Source organism: Hippocampus comes, unplaced genomic scaffold, assembly GCF_001891065.2.
Source record: "Hippocampus comes isolate QL1 unplaced genomic scaffold, H_comes_QL1_v1.1 scaffold130, whole genome shotgun sequence".
Taxonomy (NCBI): Eukaryota; Metazoa; Chordata; class Actinopteri; order Syngnathiformes; family Syngnathidae; genus Hippocampus; species Hippocampus comes.
Window position 1 is genome coordinate 923878 of NW_017842057.1, and position 20149 is coordinate 944026.

A 20149-nucleotide genomic window follows, 5' to 3' on the forward strand; every position below is an offset into this window, starting at 1 on the left:
GCACCACTCCCGGCCTGAAAAAAATGCAAAACGGATCGGATCACTTCCAGACAGTCGCGCATTATAGACAGATGGACAGATAGACAGATGGACCAGTTAACATGGACCAACAATCTCACCAGTGTTGAAGGATAACCACGGTTGCCTTTTTTGCAATACATGCGTTCCTGTCTTCCGTCTTTGAATTATTGCAAGTGCGAACTGAGCAAAACAAAATCCTTACTGTACGGGAGAAACCGTACTACCATTCAGCCCCGTAACATTCTTTCCATAGGGGAAACTTTGGTCGCTCTGCGGGACGGGATAAAATTATCCGATCGGAATAAAATTTTGCACACATCCTTGTGTCATAGTATCGACAAGATTTCCGACCCGGCCCGACGAATCCGACAAACTTTTCCAAAATGGACCACCCTAGTGTGTACATTGTTGGAATGTCAGTGTTAAAGTAAATATTTTAATAATTTTGTGATTGATTTATTCTTTGAATTAAGTAAAATTGCGAGCGCACACACACACACACACATTATATATGTATATATATATATATATATATATAATATAATGTGTGTGTGTATATACATATATGTATATTTATGTGTGTGTGTATATATATACATATATAATGTGTGTGTGTGTATATATTGTGTATATAATGTGTGTATGTATATGTGTGTGTGTGTGTGTGTGTGTAAAGTATAAAGAACAGTGCGATAACCGCCGTACAGTAATTTTCTACACAGAATTTTGAAAATAGGGAAATTTAGACAAATTATTAATTTCTATACCGGTAGGTTGGCAGCTCTGTGAAGTCCTAAAATAAGAAGCCTCGAGTGATTGATCGTGTTAGCGCTGTGCAGACTTAAAATACCTCCAAACACGTACTGTTTAGTAGCCTGGAAAACGACAGTATGATAAATGTTGGGGTTAACAAATTTGTGTCAAGTGTACATGAATCAGGTCATCCATCAATGAAACGGTAATATCTTAACTGAATGTATAACACAGGAGTGACTTGTGAAACCAAACTGGCATTAACTGAAAATGCTTGAGAAGTCACTGGGAAAGGGCGGCTGGGTCTTCTGCTTCCTCAATTAGTCTTGTTTTTTCCCCCAAACGACTTGCGCTTGAGAATTGGGCATCCTAAAAAGTAATAACTGGAGAGGAAATCATTGTGTAAAGGTACGCCTTGCCACAATGATGCTCAGAGATTGCCGGGGTCTAAGTGAAGTGTTCACAAATTCACAAAATGTACTTCTGAAACTCCTTTTCATGTGGCCGATATTCCGCCCACCTTGTTCCTGCCCAAACGTCCCCAGGATTTCCGACCCAGTCACAGTGACAGTGGAAGGGGTCATTGGGCACATTTCTGACATTTAACTAAAATTTAAAGCTGCCATTTCACAATGTGCCCCCCCCCCCCCCCCAGTCCTTGAACACCCCTTCCACATTGCTATGGATGCTGCGTTTTAACTTTAGTGCATCCGCCTGGATGTAAGCATAGCAAACTAGAAAGCCTGTATGACTTGTGTTGGAACAGCAATACTAATAACACTATACAATCGGCCCAGCATGCATTAAAACACAGGTGTGAAACTCAGATTTGTCGGGGGCCACATTGCAGTTATGATTTCCCTCAGAGGGCCGTTTTGACTGTGAAACCATATAAATGTATAATCTCCTCAGCATGTTTGAAATAGACACAACATAATCGATGGTGAAAAAAATAATTTGGTCACAAAAATTGCTTGCAGTATCTCAACTTTATCGAAGTGAAGACGGTTTTCAATTTTGGTACAGATTCCACCAAGAAACATCAAGTTAGATGCACCTGCTTTGTTGATGTGGGGCACATTAAATGATGTGGTGGGCTGGATGTGGCCCCCAGGTCTCGAGTTAGACACCTTTGACTAAAGCATGGTGCCGTTTGAGTGTAGTCATGGAGCCTGCACTTTAATTTCCCTCGTTTCCTCTTGTTGTGACATGTACAAGCTCTTCATCTTGCAGGGCAATGTGAAAGTAGGATGAACAGAGCCGTTGTTTCGATGGCGATTGGTATGAATTCTGTCATTTCAGTGACATTTCATCGCTGAACAGACACCGCAGATACCAATATGTAATTGTTGCGAACGGTGTCAGACGTTTCTGTAAAAATGCTCAGCTTTGTCATACTGGAAGAGAGCAGAACTAGAGGTAGCAGTGGGTGTTTCTTCCAGCACAATGAGATGACGTTCGAGCAGCCATTTGGAACTATTTTAACATTAGGGGCTGGGTACCCTATGTTGTGACTCATTCCACGTATACGGGGCAGTCGTGGGTGGGAAATGACATTTGATGTGGTGTGAACATGGTTATTTGTTGAACCAGGGTTTGGAGAGACTTTGTCTTTCTTTTATTTATTAACGTCATTACAAATGCTGTTGTGCGCTTTCAGATTTGTAGGTGAACTAAATGCACATGTCAGCTGTATTGTTGGTACCCTTTCAGAAAACAGTTATCCAGAACAAGAATGAATTTTATTTGTGATGCACTTTGCATCTTAAAGTGCTCCAGATCGGGAGGCAACAGACAAATATGGACCATATTGTAAATGTCCTCTTCAAATTTTCAATTCTTGAAATATCATTAAATGCTGATTTCTAGGATCAATATCGTTCCATTAATGAGGGCCTTGTACCCAATAAAAGTTATCAAAAACGCACAAAATGTGACTGACAAACAAATCTTATTGACACCCACTGATTACTTGAATGTCTCCATGAATCAGTTTTAGTCCTTTTATATTTTGTTTGAAAATCTCTCCTTGTTTGGACAAGATACATACTTTGAATATTTTTTTAAAAAAGAATCGGTCTACTGTATGTACTACACAGCAATTTTTTGATTAATTGACCGCAGTCATTTTAATTCCATTTAAAAAGCTTTCAGTTAAATGAATTTATTTTTGCTTTAACCCCGTGTGTGTGTGTGTGCGTGTGTGTGTGTGTGTGTGTGCGTGCGTGCGTGTATATATATATATATATATACACACACACACACACACCGTATATGTGTATCGGTGTGTGTGTAGATGTATATATGGGGGGAGAGAGAGAGCATAGTGTTTAAAACAAACAATGGAAAAAATGCTGCATATTCACTTGTTTAAAAGGAAAAAAAAACGGTTGAACATCACAAAGCAGTGCCAGCTTTTCATATATTAATTTCACTGAGATATTTTATTGACCATTGTGGCTCTTTATTACTTTAATGGAAGGGTACCAACAATTTAGCCCGTGTGTACACGTGATGTCGATCAGTCTTTGCAACCTTAACAAACAGGAATGCTTCTGGAGGTGATTGGTACTGTCTGCTCCCGCGATTGATTTGAAAACTGTTTCTTGCCAGGGCATTTGCTTGCAAACATCTTAAGAATGAAGCAATCCTAACATGTTTATCTGTGACTTTTCACTTGATTTAGTTAACGGCATCACTTTAAAATACTGTAATCGTGTTTAGTTTGTCTTTCAGCAATGGCAAGAATACAAACGGCTGCTTTTGAAAATGTCCATAATGCAAGCTGAGCAATATTTTACTATAACAATGTCAGTTTTGGTTTTCTATGAAATGTAACTGGTTTTTTTATTCAGTACAGGACTGTTTTATGTCCGTATTCATAGAGGAAAAACACAACAGTGGAGAACAGGAGGGTTGTATCAAAATAGTTTTTTTCGTATCTGTAGGTGAATTGCAATACTTGTTTTCAGTTATTTGGGTGCCAGGGCTGTTCAGTTTGCAATAATTGGTATGTTCTGCTGTGTACAGTTACATTTTGTTTTCATTGTTTTTTTTTTTAATTACAAAAAAATACTTGTTTCTATTTTTGTGTGATAGTTTAAAAAAAAGAACAAAATTATTTTAGTGTATTGGAAATCTTTAGGTTTTTTTTTTCTTTTTAGGCTTCTTAAAATAAAAGTAATTCATCTGTGTCACTTGAACTTCTTTTATTCTATTCTATTTTTGGGAGATGTGATTGCATATTTAAACCTGTGAACCAGTTACTGGCGGCCACGGCATCCCTGTTTCAAGCCTCCATGGAAAAAACAGGATTGTCGTGACATGCGGGAGGGGGAAAGTGTTGCTGGGGATATCCAGCGAGAAGTTTAAATTGTCCAACATAATAATAATACCAGTAACAATAATAATGCCACAGCAGTCACCAAGCAGATTGGAAACCTACTTGGCTATCGTAAAACTGAACTAACGCAACTAAATCTGATGATGCATAATGTGGTGTAACACAACTTGGAGCTATGCCGTATCCAACGCGCTAAAAACGAAGCCATGGGTTTCTTTACCCTCAGTGACTGCTGTGGCGCACCTATTTTGAGCACTTAATGTGAAATATATTTGTGTGAGAGAGGGAGGAGACAGTTTCTCTTTGAGAGTTTGAGCTCGCTGTGCAGTGTGTATGATGCATTAATTGATAGAAATGACGGGTCAGCGATTGTAGTAACACTTTCCAAATTTGACTGCAGCTTTTGACGCCATGTTTGCAGAAATAGACGTGACTGGGAAGAGGCTGCTCCTTGGTTTAGACAACGTCAGTGGAGATGATAATTATCAAGCTAATTCTAAAGAGAGCGTGTCAAACTGATAACATTGAAACCAAAAATGCATTATTTGATCAAATTACAGTTTAGTGCAGTCAATGAGAAGGTGAAGTATCCATCCATCCATCCATTTTCTACCACTTACCGGGGTTGGTCGCAGGGGCAACAGCTTTAGCAGGGTAGACCAGACTTCTCTTTCCCCAGCCACTTCTTTCAGCTCTTGCCGGAGGATCCCAAGGCGTTCCGTGGCCAGCTGAGAGAGAGAGTCTCTCCAGTGAGGTCCTGGGTTGCCCCCGGGGCCTCCTGCCGGCGGACATGCCTGGAAAACCTCACCAGGTAAGTGTTCAGGAGGCATCCTAATCAGATGCCCGAGCCACCTCATCTGGCTCCTCTCGACATGGAGGAGAAGCGGCTTGAGTCTGAGTTCCTCCCGGATGATCGAGCTGCTCACCTTATCTCTAAGGGAGAGCCCAGACACCCTGCGGAGAAAACTCATTTCGTCCACTTACATCCGGGATCTCGTTCTTTTGGTCACGACCAATAGCTCGTGACCACAAGTAAGGGTAGAAACGTAGATCGACCGGGAAATAGAGAGCTTCACCTGTTGGCTCAGCTCTTTCTTCACCACGATAGACCGATATGTTTGATGTATGACCGATTTGTTATGATGATAAAAAGATTTTGACACAAATAAAAATAACACGGTCACTCCATCACACCGGGTGCGTACCTGTGTGGGCCGAGATGCTGTGGTGGGTGTCCATTATTTTCATTTATAAAAGCTGGCAACCCCAATCCATGGTAAACCGTGGGCACAAAACTTGCATTTCAGCATTTGGAACTCGGCAGCCCTTTCTTCCCCACGACCCGTCACGCACACCGTGATAAAACGTAGCAAGACTTAATTACAGAGTTGGAAAAATGGGCTTGGAGACAAACTGGAGGTTTATTTTCGGTACGTACATGGAAATGTGAACAAAGACACTGAATTGATTAAACTGGGAAAAATCCAAGCTACATGTGTAAGTCATGAGTCACAATTTAGAAAATGTCATTAATGAACAGTTTTGCTCAGTCAAGTCATGAGTATTTGGAAGGACGCAACTAACTAAACATTGAAAACTGTTAAATGGAAACACACGCTGTTCTCTGTTCTACAACATGTAGCCCAGTCCAGATCTGCTGATGTGGCAGAAGAGTGTCATGGCAAAACACATCCCTAAGACCTGTCAAAAAAAAAAAAAACGAACATGGTCATCCGTGCTATAGGTTTTAGTCATGTTTAACTTAAGCCATGCTGTCAGTCAGCATTTGTTTATGTTTCTACTGTTTTCATTTAGCAAAATGCCACTCTTCTTTTTAATTTTAGCTGACTCAGCTTTCACCATCTGCCTTCAAATTTGTAAACATACAAATACATTCCTGTAATCGTAACAGGATTGCCCCACAATTTATTGTCAAATGTCAGGAATACATACAGTACTGTATTTTTATTAATATATATATATATATATATATACACAAACACACACACACACACACAGTGTACAGAATATAATTGTGTATGTCTATTTTCAAAATTCTGTGGGGAAAATTACTGTGCGGCGATTTTCGCACTGTTTTTTTTTTTTATATTTTATACACACACAGATATACACACCTATCTATCTATATATCTATCTAATATATTTGTGTGTGTGTGTGTGTATGTATGTATGTATAAAATTTGTTTACCTCAATAATGCAGAGGACAATAACAGAAATCCCAGTGGTGAGGAAATTTTCTTCAAACCAGCTCCTTATCTTGTCCAAACAGCCCTGCAAACCCAAAGCAGACGATTTGAACTGAACTGGAAAAAAAAAGGACCGAGTGTCATGCTGAACTGGTCACATGGCAATGTGTTGAGCTCCCATACAGTTGATCTGTACTGTCGCATCTGTGAGTCGATGCAGTCTTGAAAGCAGCAGGAATCTGGCACATTATCTCCCCAGTCTGACACATTGTGCACCCCGCAACAATCAAACTGGAACAAAACGTTACAAGACAACACAATAAAAATGTTACCAACATAAAAGTTTAAACCAAATGGTTCTTGATCATTAAATACAAATGTGTTTAAGTTCAAATATAAAATAAAGCTGAACTACGTTGGAAGTCATTGTTCTGTGTCCGATGAGAAGAAGCCTGTGTACAACTAGTGGTATGTGATCCACATTTTGAGAATGACTGTGATATGCGGTGTGCCAGAAAGGTTCCAGCACTGGGGTCACAAAAGATACTTCAAACCCAAACTACGAGTTGCCTTTTCTGACACAGCTTGTAAGTCTCGTCTGCTCATGTTCATGTCTCACCGTTTTCTGGACCAGATCCCACTCACTGCGGTACTCATCCGGATGTTTCCCTTTTGCTTGCTTCAAACCGTCGTTCAGATCACGCTCCACCCATTTGTCAATCTGATGAGGTGAAGTGTAGATTATTGGCATAACACTTGGATGGCACACGATAACAGAATGTGTCCCGGGTGTGGCCTAACGTCTCGTTCGTAGAGGAGAAGCAAGCACGCAGCAGTCAGCTCCACCAGCAGCAGGAAGAAGAGCATCAGGAAGAACTGACAGCAGAAACAGACACGCATGTTCATGTCACTCTTTCAACTGCGTCCATTTGCATTAAAGAATCACATTCCACATTTGTGATGGATAACCTGTTCAAATTCTGCTTGACTTGCTTTAATTGCCCTACCCTTATTGATGATGAGGAACTTGCGTCACAAGGGCAATACCAATACTTTGACTGTATTTATTTTATTTTCCAGGTATATGTACTTTGTTTTTCCCCCCCTAATAGCCTCTTAACTTTTCTCCCTTTGGAAGTACAGTAGTTTTCTGTACTTTGGAATGCTTGCTCTGTCAAATTCAAAACAGGCTTTTTACTTTTTTCAACCTCCGCAAATCACAAGACATTCTAATTTTAATTCTTTAAAAAAAGATGTAACAAGAGCAAAATAGTAGATCTTGATTGATTGGATCTTGCTGTGGAAAAAAAAAAACGGGGACCAGAAAGCATTCATGATAATGATAGCAATATTCAGAGATGTTCTTCATCTGTGGCCTGTTTTCAGAGAATTGTTTGATGTCAGCTATAAGAATGATTCCTGGTCAACGTGTTTTATCCAATCTCGTGCTAGCCTAAAAACTACCATCTTCTGGTGCCCAAACGTTACCGACCTAGTCTGGAAAAAAAAAGAAAAAAACAATTTAATTTTAATTTTTAGTAGTTATAATGAGCCAAAATCGCATTGCTGTCATTTTCAATCGGTTTACAACTTTGCAAAGCGATGGGAGCACATTGTTTTGGTTTCATAACAGTTGAGTCGACACTTCGTAGTTTACAATGTGACATGTAACCCAGGGAACTGGTCGAGACGACCGTTCTGTAAACAGTGCATGTCGACAGGATATTCGGAAAGACAACCGCTATTGTTCGGTGCGCAATATAAAAATCTGAATGCTCATTTTAAAAAAAGTACAGTTCCGTACAGTATGTGTGTCGTACCGTCAGTAGGAGGCAGCGGTTCTCTTTCAGAGCTCCCAGGAAGCCCAGGAAGGAAACACACGAGATGATGATGCCACTGATCAGCAACATGTTGGCTAAATTAAAGTTGGCCAGGGAAGGTGTGAGTGCCGTCAGTTTGAAGTTCACCATCAGGAACACGCCGAAGCCCAGCACGGCCACGCCAGACATCTGACACCGAAAAACAATCACTTCAGTGGGGAGTACATGTTCTATGGAAATGCTCTTCCTCCACTGCGCTCACCTCAATAGTTATGGAAACGGGATTTGTTTTCTTTTTCTTTTTGTTTTTTATTTATATGTTTAACATGTCTTCACTGTTCTCTGGGGAGAGGGTTTTAAATTTTGTTCTCACTTTGTCAGATCACTTAACCTTGTTTGAGTTTACTACCGTTTCACCTCGTGGTTATTTTTGGCCACATTCACTTACTGTAGTCTGTAATTTTATTCATATAAGAAGAAAAGAATAATCTTTTTGTTGTCATGTGCATGAATGTCGCCCTCTTTATTTGACCCATCACAGTGAATACAATGAAGCAAGTGGTTGCATACCTTGTACCTATCAAACACGTGGCCAAGGGTGCCTACATCCTGTTTGTTTGTTTATTTATTTATTTATTTATTTTTACTGCAAAATATTGAGTCAATTTGTCCTGCAGTTGGCTGGCAACCATTTCAGGGTGTCCCCCGCCTACTGCCCGAGGACAGCTGGGATAGGCTCCAGCAGGCCCTGCGACCCTTGAGAGGACAAAGCGGTTCAAAAAAATGGATGGATGGATGGATATTGACTCAATTTTGCTTTTTTGAACCTTCAAATCCCAGCACAATTCCTATTTTTAAAACTACAAAACTACGTTTTTATGAGTTTTCTCACTGCCACTTTTTTCTATATAGTCACCAGAGGGAGCGTCCACTTCCATCCATCCATTTTCTACTCGGCTTATCCTCACGAGGCTCGTGGGCGTACTAGAGCCTATCCCAGCCGATTTCGGGCAGTAAGTGGGTGGGAGGGGGGGACACCCTGAACTGGTGGCCAACCAATCACAGGGCACACAGAGGCGAACAACCCTTCACACTCACAGTCACACTTACGGACAATTTTGAGTGATCAATTAATCTGCCATGCATGTTTTTGGAGTGTGGGAGGAAACCAGAGTACCCGGAGAAAATCCACGCTGGCACAGGGAGAACATGCAAATTCCATACAGGAGTCACATTTCCTGTCTACCATGCGCCCCCTTGAAGCAGTTTTAGCTCCGTCTCTCATCATTAATGTTAAGGGTGTGTAGGTTTCATGTTTGAATGTTTTTACACTGTAGGTCTAAAAACATTGTAGGTCCTACAGTGTTTGGCATGTTGTTGAATGGTCCTTCGGCAAAAAAAAGTACAGTAAATAAGCATTTGTGTTGATGAGAGTTGCACTCTGGAATTGCTGAGTTGCATTTCCATTGAAGTTCCACTGTACCCGTAATACTGAGTTCTAAACAAAAATGGTGCAAATTTAGTTTAGTCATTTCGTATCGAAATGGTTTGGGTACAAACGTACTGCTAATGAAAATGACTAAATAATAATATAATGAACTTTGGTAAGTTGTTTTTGTGATTGCATTTGACACGTTTATGGCATCATGGCATCAGAACAAATGAATCAGAGACATACGTACAAAACAAAGAAAGTTGGCGACACACATGGTGTACTTTAAACACTTGAGGCATCCGTGGGTCATCGTGGCGAGGTTCTGTTAAAACACGTCACAAAGATTGTGAAAATGCAAATAGAAAAAGAGAGAAGCAGTGTTTTGTGTTATAAGCTGAGTTGGTCTTCACAAATCGACAGTGACACTTGGAGGGGTGGGGGTGGCGGGGTAGTGATTCTAGCTCATCTCATTTCCTGTCTTTCACCAAGAGACAAAGAGACATTGTGTTTCAAAAGGATTTCGGACATTTAGTCTTCGATTTTACTGATTAGACCCAAGTTAATATTGAAAAGATTTGGTCAAATGTGAAGATCCACAAATGTCAAATTATCATTCGTATTATAATTATTACAATTAGTTGAGGTAAAAATTAGTGCCAAACTTAGACAAATCTTCAAGAAAAATTGTCTAAAAAGCCAATGCATTGTTGTTATTCTAAATAGAATGTATGATTTGAATTTTGACAACATTAGAACAAAGTATGAAATAATAAATAGGAAGAATATATCATAATCACAACTTGCACGATAATATTAGAAATATTTTGGTCACGATTGCGACCATTTCAGCATGACTTTGAAAATGACTTTGATGACTGTACATGCTGGAGTGTTCATTTTCTTTCGAAATATCAAGTGAGTATACAACACATCGAAAATGACAATGATAATTTTAACATTTCTTATGATTAAGACGACTGTAGCTTAGTCTCGCACAAACAATGTGACACTTGAATTCATAGTCTAAAAAAGACAAACAGACGCTTACCTTTTTTTTTTTAGAAGACAGTGATCAATTCTTATTTTTGTTTTTGCTGTTGTTTTTGAGAACTCAGCTGCTGCTTACACTTCCCCTTCTCTTCATACTGAGGACTGTGCTGTGCCTCATGGGGCTTTTCAGCGCTGTCTTATTTCCTCTTTCTAAACATCGGGTGAAAAATCTATGAGTGAGCTCGTTCAGCACGGAATAAAGCAAAACAACAACAGTTAATTTCTCGCCGCATCTGGAATGTGAAAAGCCTGCTCTCATCAAGGTGTCTAATGCTGTCCACCTGAACACAGATGCAGACAAAGTCTCAGGGCCTGAATTTTCTGCCCAGTGCAACTCTAGCACAAAGTGCAGTCTCACAGTTTTGGTATTTTCGTGGAGCAGCGTGGTTTGAAACAGACGTTTGCCCTAATGTGGGAGGGAACACAGCCGACATGCTTCCTGCCCAATAGAAGAAGCTCCTCTCATTCGCTTTAAATTCACCGCAGGAGAGGTACACACTGAAAAAAAAAGGAGTCTGTTGGATTTACATGAAAAAGTATGGACATTGGTAAAACACATTAAAATCATGTTTCACTAAAATAAATATTGCAGAAGATAAAATCATAGCGCTCGAAATGAGCTCCAAGACAGCTGCTGTCATGATTCGGTTTGGGACCAACAGGTGGCACTGTAGGGCTTCCCCTGCAGCTGCACACCTGTTGGTCATTAGGTAATTAGTGCTTTAAAAGGACTCCCAGCCCAACCACTCATTGTCGGGTCATTGTTGCTCTTTGCTACTGTCATGTTTGTTTGTTGCCGTTTGTCTGCTGCTGTCAGGTTTGTTTCGGTCATGTTTTGGTCAGTGTTATGTTTTATCTTCAGTCATGTGTTTTGTTTGATACTTTGGACTTTGTTTTGGATTTCGTTTTCTCTGAGTTTTAATACAATCTTTCAAGTACACCCTGCTCCTTCCTCCTGCCTGCTTTTTGGGGTCCACCACCACCTTGCAACGTGACAGCTGCCGTGCAGTACATCCAGAACTGACATCTCGACTTATGTTCATATCACGCTCTGAAAATATTCGAAGGATCGCCCAAGTATTACGGATTTTATGAGGATGGTATTTTCCTTTTCATAGAAGCACTCACAACAAAGCCTACGCCACTTACTAAGATCAATGCTTTGTTCATAAAATACTAAATCTCGAGGTGATATTTTTAGAGGTTGATGTGGACATAAGTTGAGATGTCCACATTCATTTTGGTGAGTGATTGAAGTTTTGTAAGATTTTTTTCTACGCTCATAATGAATTTTATGGTTCATTCAGACCAAAGGTGAAAAATTGCAACACACTGCTTGTCTTGCGTGTTTGTTCTACACCAGGGTTACTTTTGAGCAGACAGGAGGAAGAGCTCTTCTCCTCCAACATAAAAAAAAAAAGTTTGAACATTGATAGTCAATTTGGTGAGCGATGGTTGTGTTGGCTGCTGTCTTGGGTGACAGTTCAGCAGTTGTAAACAATTCAATCCACTCAAAATACTCCAACTTCCTTGCTCCCAACTTGCTAAACCTGCTCCTTTTTTTGTCTCAGTCCCGGCCGGTCAAGGAAGCTGGCCGTGTTATGTTTCCCTCTCTGTCCCACATGCGGCAATGATATTGTTCTTGGCCTTCCTTATTTACAAACACTTTTTAATATTTTACAGACATGTCTTGCCACAAAACACAACGCCACCCCCAAAAACTTGCAGATTCAAAATGCGCAGGATGCTCGCACGCAAACACAAAACATGGTCGGCGCACATTAGCTTGCGTACCAAACTTTATTTTCAGTAGGCCCGTGCTTGGCTGTTGCAGATACGACTGGCCATCAATCAAACATAAAACATCTTGGAATAGCACTGCTTTTGAGGAGAAGTGCCATATAACAATAAAAATATATTTGTCTGTGAAACACAATAACAATGTGAATGCTAGTCTGTCCTTATTTGTCCAATGACAGAGTGGAAGGACTGATTCATAAGACGCTGATGTGTTGGGAAACCAGAATAAAATGCGGAAGTGGTCTGTTCTCAAGCGCACCGTACCAATTCACACTTGAATAAATTACTGAAATGCTATCCAGGTACAGTACTGTGCCGAAAGGCTTTGCGTATCTGCCTCACAGTCTAGGTTCTGGGTTTGACATCCAGCAAAGGCTCTATTATGTGGAGTTTGCATGTTTTTCCTGTGCATCTGGCTCCCTCTCACATTCTGAAAACATGCACGCAAAGTTGGCCGGGACAGCTCCAGATGGATTGTAGACACAATGGAAGACCATTTTAAATATTTCAGCGGTGTCCTCTGGTGCACACGCTGAATATATTGCATGTAGCAGATACCGCGGGAAGATGTTGGGAAATATCAAAGAGAGGGGGCACTCATGCAAAGGAAACAGTAGGCCACTCGGATAGGACACAATGTGCTGTACAGACGTTAAGGAAAAGTATTCAAACGGGCATGGTCCGTGGTGGGTCAGGAAATATTTAGAAGACTGTTGTCCATAAAGTTCAAGTTGAAGTTAACGTTCGGTCATTTGTGTGAAAGGAGAAATGAATCCAGTGTCATTTGTATGAAAGGAGAAATGATGCCAGTGAGCACTCAGCATTGGCGGCGCAATGGCTGAAATCTTACCTGACTCCAGTCGTCACAAAATTGGATGTAAAAGAGGACAGAGACAGTGGTGCTTGTTGCAGTACTGAACACCAACCTTTGTTGGACCAAGGCGCACCTTTTACTTTGTTCATTAGAAAGATCTGACTGTATCATCTGCCGCCATCGATAGTGGAGGAATGCTCACTCTGGTCAGCACCAATGTAGGTAACTGCTTGGCTAGAATGAGCCACCTTACGTCTGAGCGGCAGGTCATGATGGCACGATGTCAGTCAGATCACTATTTGATCTCAGTCTGCAAAGACTCTTTGCACACGTTCACAATAATTATCTTGAAGCATCCATCCATCCATTTTCTTCTGCTTATCCAGCGTCAATTGGTGGGAGCAGTTGTCCTGGAAATCCAGACTCGTCGCCTGGGACTTGCTGGGACCAAAATTCATCCCGGGAATAGTCGTTGATGGCGGCCATCACTTGAACTGGCGGGGGGGAGGGATTGTGGTTGTCATGCACTGAAATGTAGTCGTCGACGGGGTGCAGCTGTCTCGTGCTGAAACGTACTCACTGATTGGGGGACGCTGCAGGGGATGTGTGCTTGCGACTGTGATGGCCAGAACTAACCCGCAAATGCACATATTACATCAGAAAAAAAACAAAACCCACCTCTTCTTAGTGCCGTCAAGCTGCTGGGGTTTTAACCCTTTCATGCACAAATAATTATAACCTGTAACCTGATAACCTGATAAGCTGTAGCAAACGCTGTCACCTGAAAGGGTTAATGACTCTATGTTTCGTTTTTAACTGATTTAATGCTGAATTACGTTAACAAACCCTGATGACGTTGCTCACAAAGTATCCAGGTACGTCACAGCAAATGCATAACTTGATTGCGCGGTTTGTTTTAAACCGGGGCCAAGCCACGGTGGAGAGCGGGCTTTCCAGGCCCACTTGCTTCCAAAAAGGTACGTTACCGTCCGCACTCGGGTGTCTGGTAAATCATGCTGCCAAAGCATCCCCTCACAAGATCCCCCGAGGGACATGATTGAACGGTCATGTCTAGAAAGCACATAAAACTGGTTGGACAAACTCCCGTGCCCTTTGGGGACTCTGCTGACCCCGTCGCTTTTCCTGAATCTGAGATTCAACTTCCCAAACAGACCCTCCTCCGACCCTGCCGCCCAGTTTTTTTTCATTGTTTTTATTTTTGAACTTTTATGTGGGCGGCCCGGTAGTCCAGTGGTTAGCACATAGACTTCACAGTGCAGAGGTACTGGGTTCAATTCGAGCTCCGGCCTCACTATGTGGAGTTTGCATGTTCTCCCCGGGCCTGTCTGGGTTTTTTATCGGGGTACTCCGGTTTCCTCCCACATTCCAAATACGTGCATGGAAGGCCGATTGAACACTCTAAACTCCTGTGGCTCGTGATTGGTCGTTACCTGAGCAACTGTTATTTTAATTTTCAGTTGACAAGACAGTGGAAAAATAAAATAAGATAAGGTAACCTTTATTTGTCCCACACTGGGGAAATTTGCAGTCTACAGCAGCAAAATTGGGGGGGAACAAGAAAAACAAAGTGCTTCATTGCACAAAATAAAATGCACACCCTCTGAGAAATGGGTGGATTTTTCTGCTTAATTCATACTCCACAAATGCAATATTAATCAAGAAATACTGTCTTTGGATTAGCGGGCCTCTTTTTAAAAAAGTTGACTTCTTTAAATATTAATTATGAATAAAACCGGTGCTGCATTATTTATGAACACTTGGGCTTAGTACGATACTGTTGTTTAATTTTGGTTGTGATGGTGGGACTAGGCGAGCTAGGTATTTATTTTAGTGGTACTTCTAGTAAAAAGTTCAAGAACCACCGCCCCAGGCAATTGTTTACGGCTCTGTAACTAGCTTCAAAACAGTGATCCATTTGTTCCTGTTTCAAAATGCACAAGTGTTTCTTTTTGTCTTTTACTCTTAATTTGTTTGCTCTTTGTCATAATATCGATGTTAAACAAGTAGGCAGACATAAAAGAATGTTCCATCAAATAACACATCTTAAGTATTAGTTATTTTCTTCATGGTGTTATGTTTTGGATTTCGCTGTTGTTTTTAAGATGTCGGGTAAGGGTCAAAGGTAACACTTTGAACAGACTTGATCTCTGCGTATGTAAAATGGGGTTGGGCCATATGCGCGGGCGTACAAGGCTTCAAATGTATTGTAAATTGAGCGGTTCGTTGTTTATGAATAGATTGCTCCACTTTAAATAACCGCAAAAGGAGTGATGGACTCCGTTTGAACGTAGCTTTATTTCTAAAGGTGTGCACCGCAGTACGATCGAAAACACTCTTCTCGGCAACTAAATCACTTGCTGCTGTCCCTTACTCCAACAGCCAATCGGAAGCTATCGACATAAAAACATGTCTACGCAATTATTAAACAACGGAATGTAATTTGCGTCATCTAAACATGAAAGAATATGATCCTCAAATATAAAATGAAAATAATTAATAATATCACATCAGCTTATATTATGATGTCATTGGGTGTGGGCTGAAAGGCAAGTCTATAGTGACACTTCTGTAGATGTTTTTAAGGTGATCATCAGTGATGTACGGAACCGTAGTGATGCAACATACAGGAACCCAGTTGAAACCTTTATTTTGAGGCGCCACACGACGACTAAAACCCCAGAGGCAATTCCTCTCATTAGTTCAGTGTTTATGGAAATTTCCACCACATCCACATGTAGTGAGGTGGACCGGATCTAATACTAAATTGTGCTGAAAACCAATTCCTTCATTCGTTTTCAAACAGATGCAGTTTTGGAACTTGGAGGGGGGAGGGGGGCGATGAGACCAAGCTTATAAAAAAATGAATATAACATTAGCCTTGTGCGTGAATACTGTACTATATCTTAAATCATTACAATTACGAAGTGACGCTATTTCATAAAATAACTTTACATTTATACAGTTTAATATCTAATCTACGTATTTAATATTAACATAATGTGGGTCTCATGAACCTAACTGGTGGCTGTTTTTCAGTTTACTATTTCCTTGCCAGTATATATTTTTGAGCAAAGAAACATTTTCAACACAGCCTTTTTTGTGTTTTAGAGCCACGTCTGATGTTTTCGACAAAACAAACCGCATCAAAATTGCTTCCAAAATCAGCAAGTTATAATTGAATTGTGGCCCCCTCTGTCATTTAAATTACTGATATACATTTTAACAGATGAGAGTTCACACTATATAATTATGGGCATTATAACAGATACGGATGCATATTATCAGGGTAGGATCTTGCCTTTATGCAAGGCAAACTGACGCATCTGTCAAAATAAGCCTTCCTTGTAGCTGGCTCAAAGTATCCTTCAAGTTTTCCCAAATGTTATTTTCAGGCAGTTCATCTATTTTCAGTTGTCCATTTTCCTGGGTAAAATGTTTTTTTTTTGTTTTTTTTTGTGGTTGTTTGGGTCAATTAACCAACTCTGACCTGTTTTTTTAATGTTATTTCAATTCTTTTGTTATTGGAAGTTTGAATTTGCAAAAGAGTTAAATATTTCTCACGTTCAAATTTAACATACAGTATACGTATATTTGGAGTCAACATTATTTTTTTTTCTATGTTTAAACTACTACAGTCCAAATGGATGCGTATGTATAGATTCAACATTTAGACTTAATATTTAGATTTTGTCTTGAATATTTATACTTAATGTTCCCTCGCTACTTTGCAGTTTGGTGAAAGCAACTTTACTCTATCACGGGTTTTCATTTGTGACCACAACTACATCTCTTGCAGTTTTACCTCGCTGTTTTGTGTGTTTTATTACTATGATTCTCCCTTCTAAGTCGGAAATGTTATTTTATTTATTTGTATTTTTTTTTTTTATTTTTTAATGTGTGATACAAAGCCAAGGAACGTATTGCGCGCAAAAAAGTATGGTAAGTAAAAAATATTTATTTTCATAGTTAGCATTTAGAGTTCACATTTACCATTTGGGTGTAACCCTTTCATGCACCCTGTAACCTGCTAACATGATAAGCTGTCCACTGTAGTAATTGCTGTCCCTGAAAGGGTTAATATTTAGACTCTCCAAAATTCACATAATTTTGTTTTTTCAAACATTGTTTGAAGCTAGGATAAAGCGGTTCGGAAAATGGATGGATGGATGTTTGAAGCTAACTGTGACAAAGCGTTGCCGTTATTTTCAGCGCAAACGTATTAGAGCAGCACCTCATATCGTGATGACTGTGCAGATAGGGGAGGGAAGGAAGCTTGCTTGCTCACGCACAGCTCACTGCAACACTTGATAGTGTACACGCAGGCAAAAGCAAAACACAAGTTCGTCTTTTGATGCTGCCTGAAGAGGTCACACTCATGCAATGACGTGATTTGCTCACGTCATGACAGCTCGGTGATATGTGCAGCATGAAACGCTTTGGGCGGAGAATTTTAGTGTTGTTCCAAATTATACAACACTACGGTAGCCTTTAAGGTGCGGCTCTTTAGTGACAGTTCCACCAGCTGCGCTGTCATGTCTCGATCAAATGTGACTTCATTTTTTTTTATATGCTGTGAAGCACTTTCCAGTCACCACGGGGGCATAGTGGGCTTTTATGTGTTTGCGCCCTAGTTCCCGAAGAGGAGCCCTGGAACATTTTGTGTTTACGCATTTACTGTGATAACATTTTCCTCGCTGAATCACAGGCAACGCTCTGTAGTGGTGGCACCTTTCCTCCACTGCTAACAGGGAAGTCTGTGTGTTAGTCAGCCATTCCGGCAGCTGCCACACTAAAGTTCCTTTGAAATGCCACTTTGTTTATTCTACAGTGCTAAATATGCAGGATGCCATTTAGGAAACCTCAAATTCATGGAGGGGAAAGGCTGCAGAAGTCTTTTCTTTAAAGCTCAAATCTGCTTCTCCGATGATGATCAATTAGAAGAACTAGTATCTTGTTGCGCTTTCTTTTGAACTCTATTTTTCTTTCTTGCTTTTTTTCAAAATAATCAAGTTAGCAGTCTTAAATTAGCAAATTACTCCGCCTCAGTATAAATCAGTATCTGTAGCCTACTTTCTGTTAAGTGACCAAAGAAAGGACGTTGAGCTTGTTTTACTAATAGTGCAACGACTGGTGCTCTATTCTCCCCTGCTGTCATCGCTCGTATTAGATGCAGCGGAGGAATGCGCAGGCCACGACTTGCCACTGCCCCTTTTACTTAGACAGCAGCCGACTGTCACAAATGCTTCTACCCCAAGCAGAAGGCCAACTCGTTGGCCTTTTCTTCTGTTTGATTTACCCCAAAAGCTCATGCGACGACACAACTCATGATGTAATATGCTCACAACCATCCATGACATCTAATACTCTGTGCGGTATGAACAGGATGTGCATGCTTTGCAAAGACACTGGTATGAGGAATTTGTCAGAGATGTCAACTCTGATGGTGAAGTCCTGACACGGGACTCACAAACGTGTACAAGTGCACAGTCTCGCACAGATTACACCGTATAAGTCGTTGAAATTGTTGCTGAAGTAAAATGTGAGTTTTGTTCATTTGAGCAAGTAGCAATTACATTCTGCATGTCCTCTTTTACTTTTAGGTCACTATGGATGGATGGATGGATGAAAGTGAAACCGACTTGCTTGCTTAATTGTAATGATATTGGGCAAAAGCCACAATTAGCTTTGTTGTTTGAGCAATGCTATAGTGTCCATCTTAACTGCAATGCCACCCGGGAGAGTACAGACTGTTATAAATGTTTTTTTTTTTTCTTTGCTGCGTCCTAATTTACAGAAGAGAATAGACCGACGGGCTAATATGAGTCTGAGAAGTGGAAGGTCCGTTTATCCAGATTCTCACCAAAATATCGGGAGTATGCTCTCTGCCCCAAAGTCAACCCACCGAAATATTCAGTCTTATCAATTGCACACAACCTCTGACCTCCATATGTTTGGGAATCTGGTTTCTAGCACATAAACAATGGTTGGCGCGTGGCCAGACAGGAGGCTGCCAAATTGGCACCCCTGCCAGCCCCCTCCTTTTTTCGACTACCCCTTCTGCTCCGACATGACGCAGCGTGGCCAGTACACACATCCTGCCTTTGTGGGCCAGGAATTTAAAGAATGTAGACTGTTGCCTTTCTCCCTTCTGTTGGCTATCAAGGTGCTGGCCATCAATCCCTCACCCCAGCCAGACGCCCCCCCAACTCCCCCTTCCCCACAGCGTCCCAGTGGTTTCTCAGCACAGCTGTCAGGTTGTTTGTATAAGTAAGTTTGCGCACTGTGGTGTGTGTCGTCCCACCACGACACAACCACTTTGGACTTGAGTGACAGCACCTGCTCTTGGAAGTCAAGTGGTGTGTAGTGGCTCAAACTTAGAAGACACAAGTTTGAATGCATCGGCACCCTCAAGGTTTTACTAGTTGGGCTTCTTTTCATGTGCTAATGTGGGTTTGGTATTTTGTCCTTGATGGCTAAAAACTCTGATCTTGTGGTGAGGTGATTTTGTCAACCGCTGCTTCCAAGTTCAATAGCAAACAGTTTAAGTCAACAGGATGCGAAAAGACACACTGAACCAATGTCAAAGAACTGGTAGCAGTAAAGAGAGACTGCAAAGCGCTCTCACATGAGCCGCGTCTGGACCACAGACACTCCGAAGGAGCAAAGATAGATCTATCACTTCAGGTGATGAATTTCTATCACTTACCCGATGGGTGACAAAGTGAACGCTGACTTTTTCCTGCGGCTCATGAGAACTCGAGATTAGGCTTGTATTTCCTGGAATGTGGCCCGTTCGGAAAGAGGATGGACTAACACAGGATGTCCTGAGCTGTAGTCCCACAGCACAGCGTGGTGTTGTTCACAGGGACTTTCTCCATTTCAGG

General features: G+C 41.0%; 1 protein-coding gene across 4 annotated transcripts; it reads right to left on the bottom strand.

Annotated features, from left to right (window-relative positions):
- Positions 1-5516: 5516 nt before the first annotated feature.
- LOC109510538 (leukocyte surface antigen CD53) lies at positions 5517-20063 on the bottom strand. 4 transcript variants are annotated; one of them, XM_019860897.1, is made up of 8 exons: positions 19972-20063; positions 9828-9902; positions 8146-8334; positions 7127-7201; positions 6945-7046; positions 6509-6616; positions 6327-6410; positions 5517-5818 (listed from the first exon to the last, which is right to left on the bottom strand). In XM_019860897.1, the coding sequence occupies exons 2-8, from the start codon at positions 9888-9890 to the stop codon at positions 5747-5749; spliced, it is 693 nt and encodes a 230-aa protein (XP_019716456.1). In that variant the 5' UTR covers positions 9891-9902; positions 19972-20063; the 3' UTR covers positions 5517-5746. The 4 variants fall into 4 exon arrangements, with proteins under 4 accessions (XP_019716456.1, XP_019716459.1, XP_019716455.1 ...); XM_019860900.1 differs by lacking the exon at positions 19972-20063 and adding an exon at positions 15908-15913; XM_019860896.1 differs by lacking the exon at positions 19972-20063 and adding an exon at positions 10633-10940 and having other exon boundaries at positions 9828-9904.
- Between the last annotated feature and the right edge of the window lie 86 nt (positions 20064-20149).

Bases quoted from the DNA above. Each gene is read 5' to 3' on its own strand.
- LOC109510538 (XM_019860897.1), bottom strand. From the start codon at position 9,890: ATGACCCACGGATGCCTCAAGTGTTTAAAGTACACCATGTGTGTCGCC. The intron at 7,202-8,145 runs GTACGACACACA...TTCTGCTGTCAG, and splicing joins ACCGCTGCCTCCTACTGACG to TTCTTCCTGATGCTCTTCTT. The intron at 6,411-6,508 runs GTATGGGAGCTC...TTGGGTTTGCAG, and splicing joins TGCGACAGTACAGATCAACT to GGCTGTTTGGACAAGATAAG.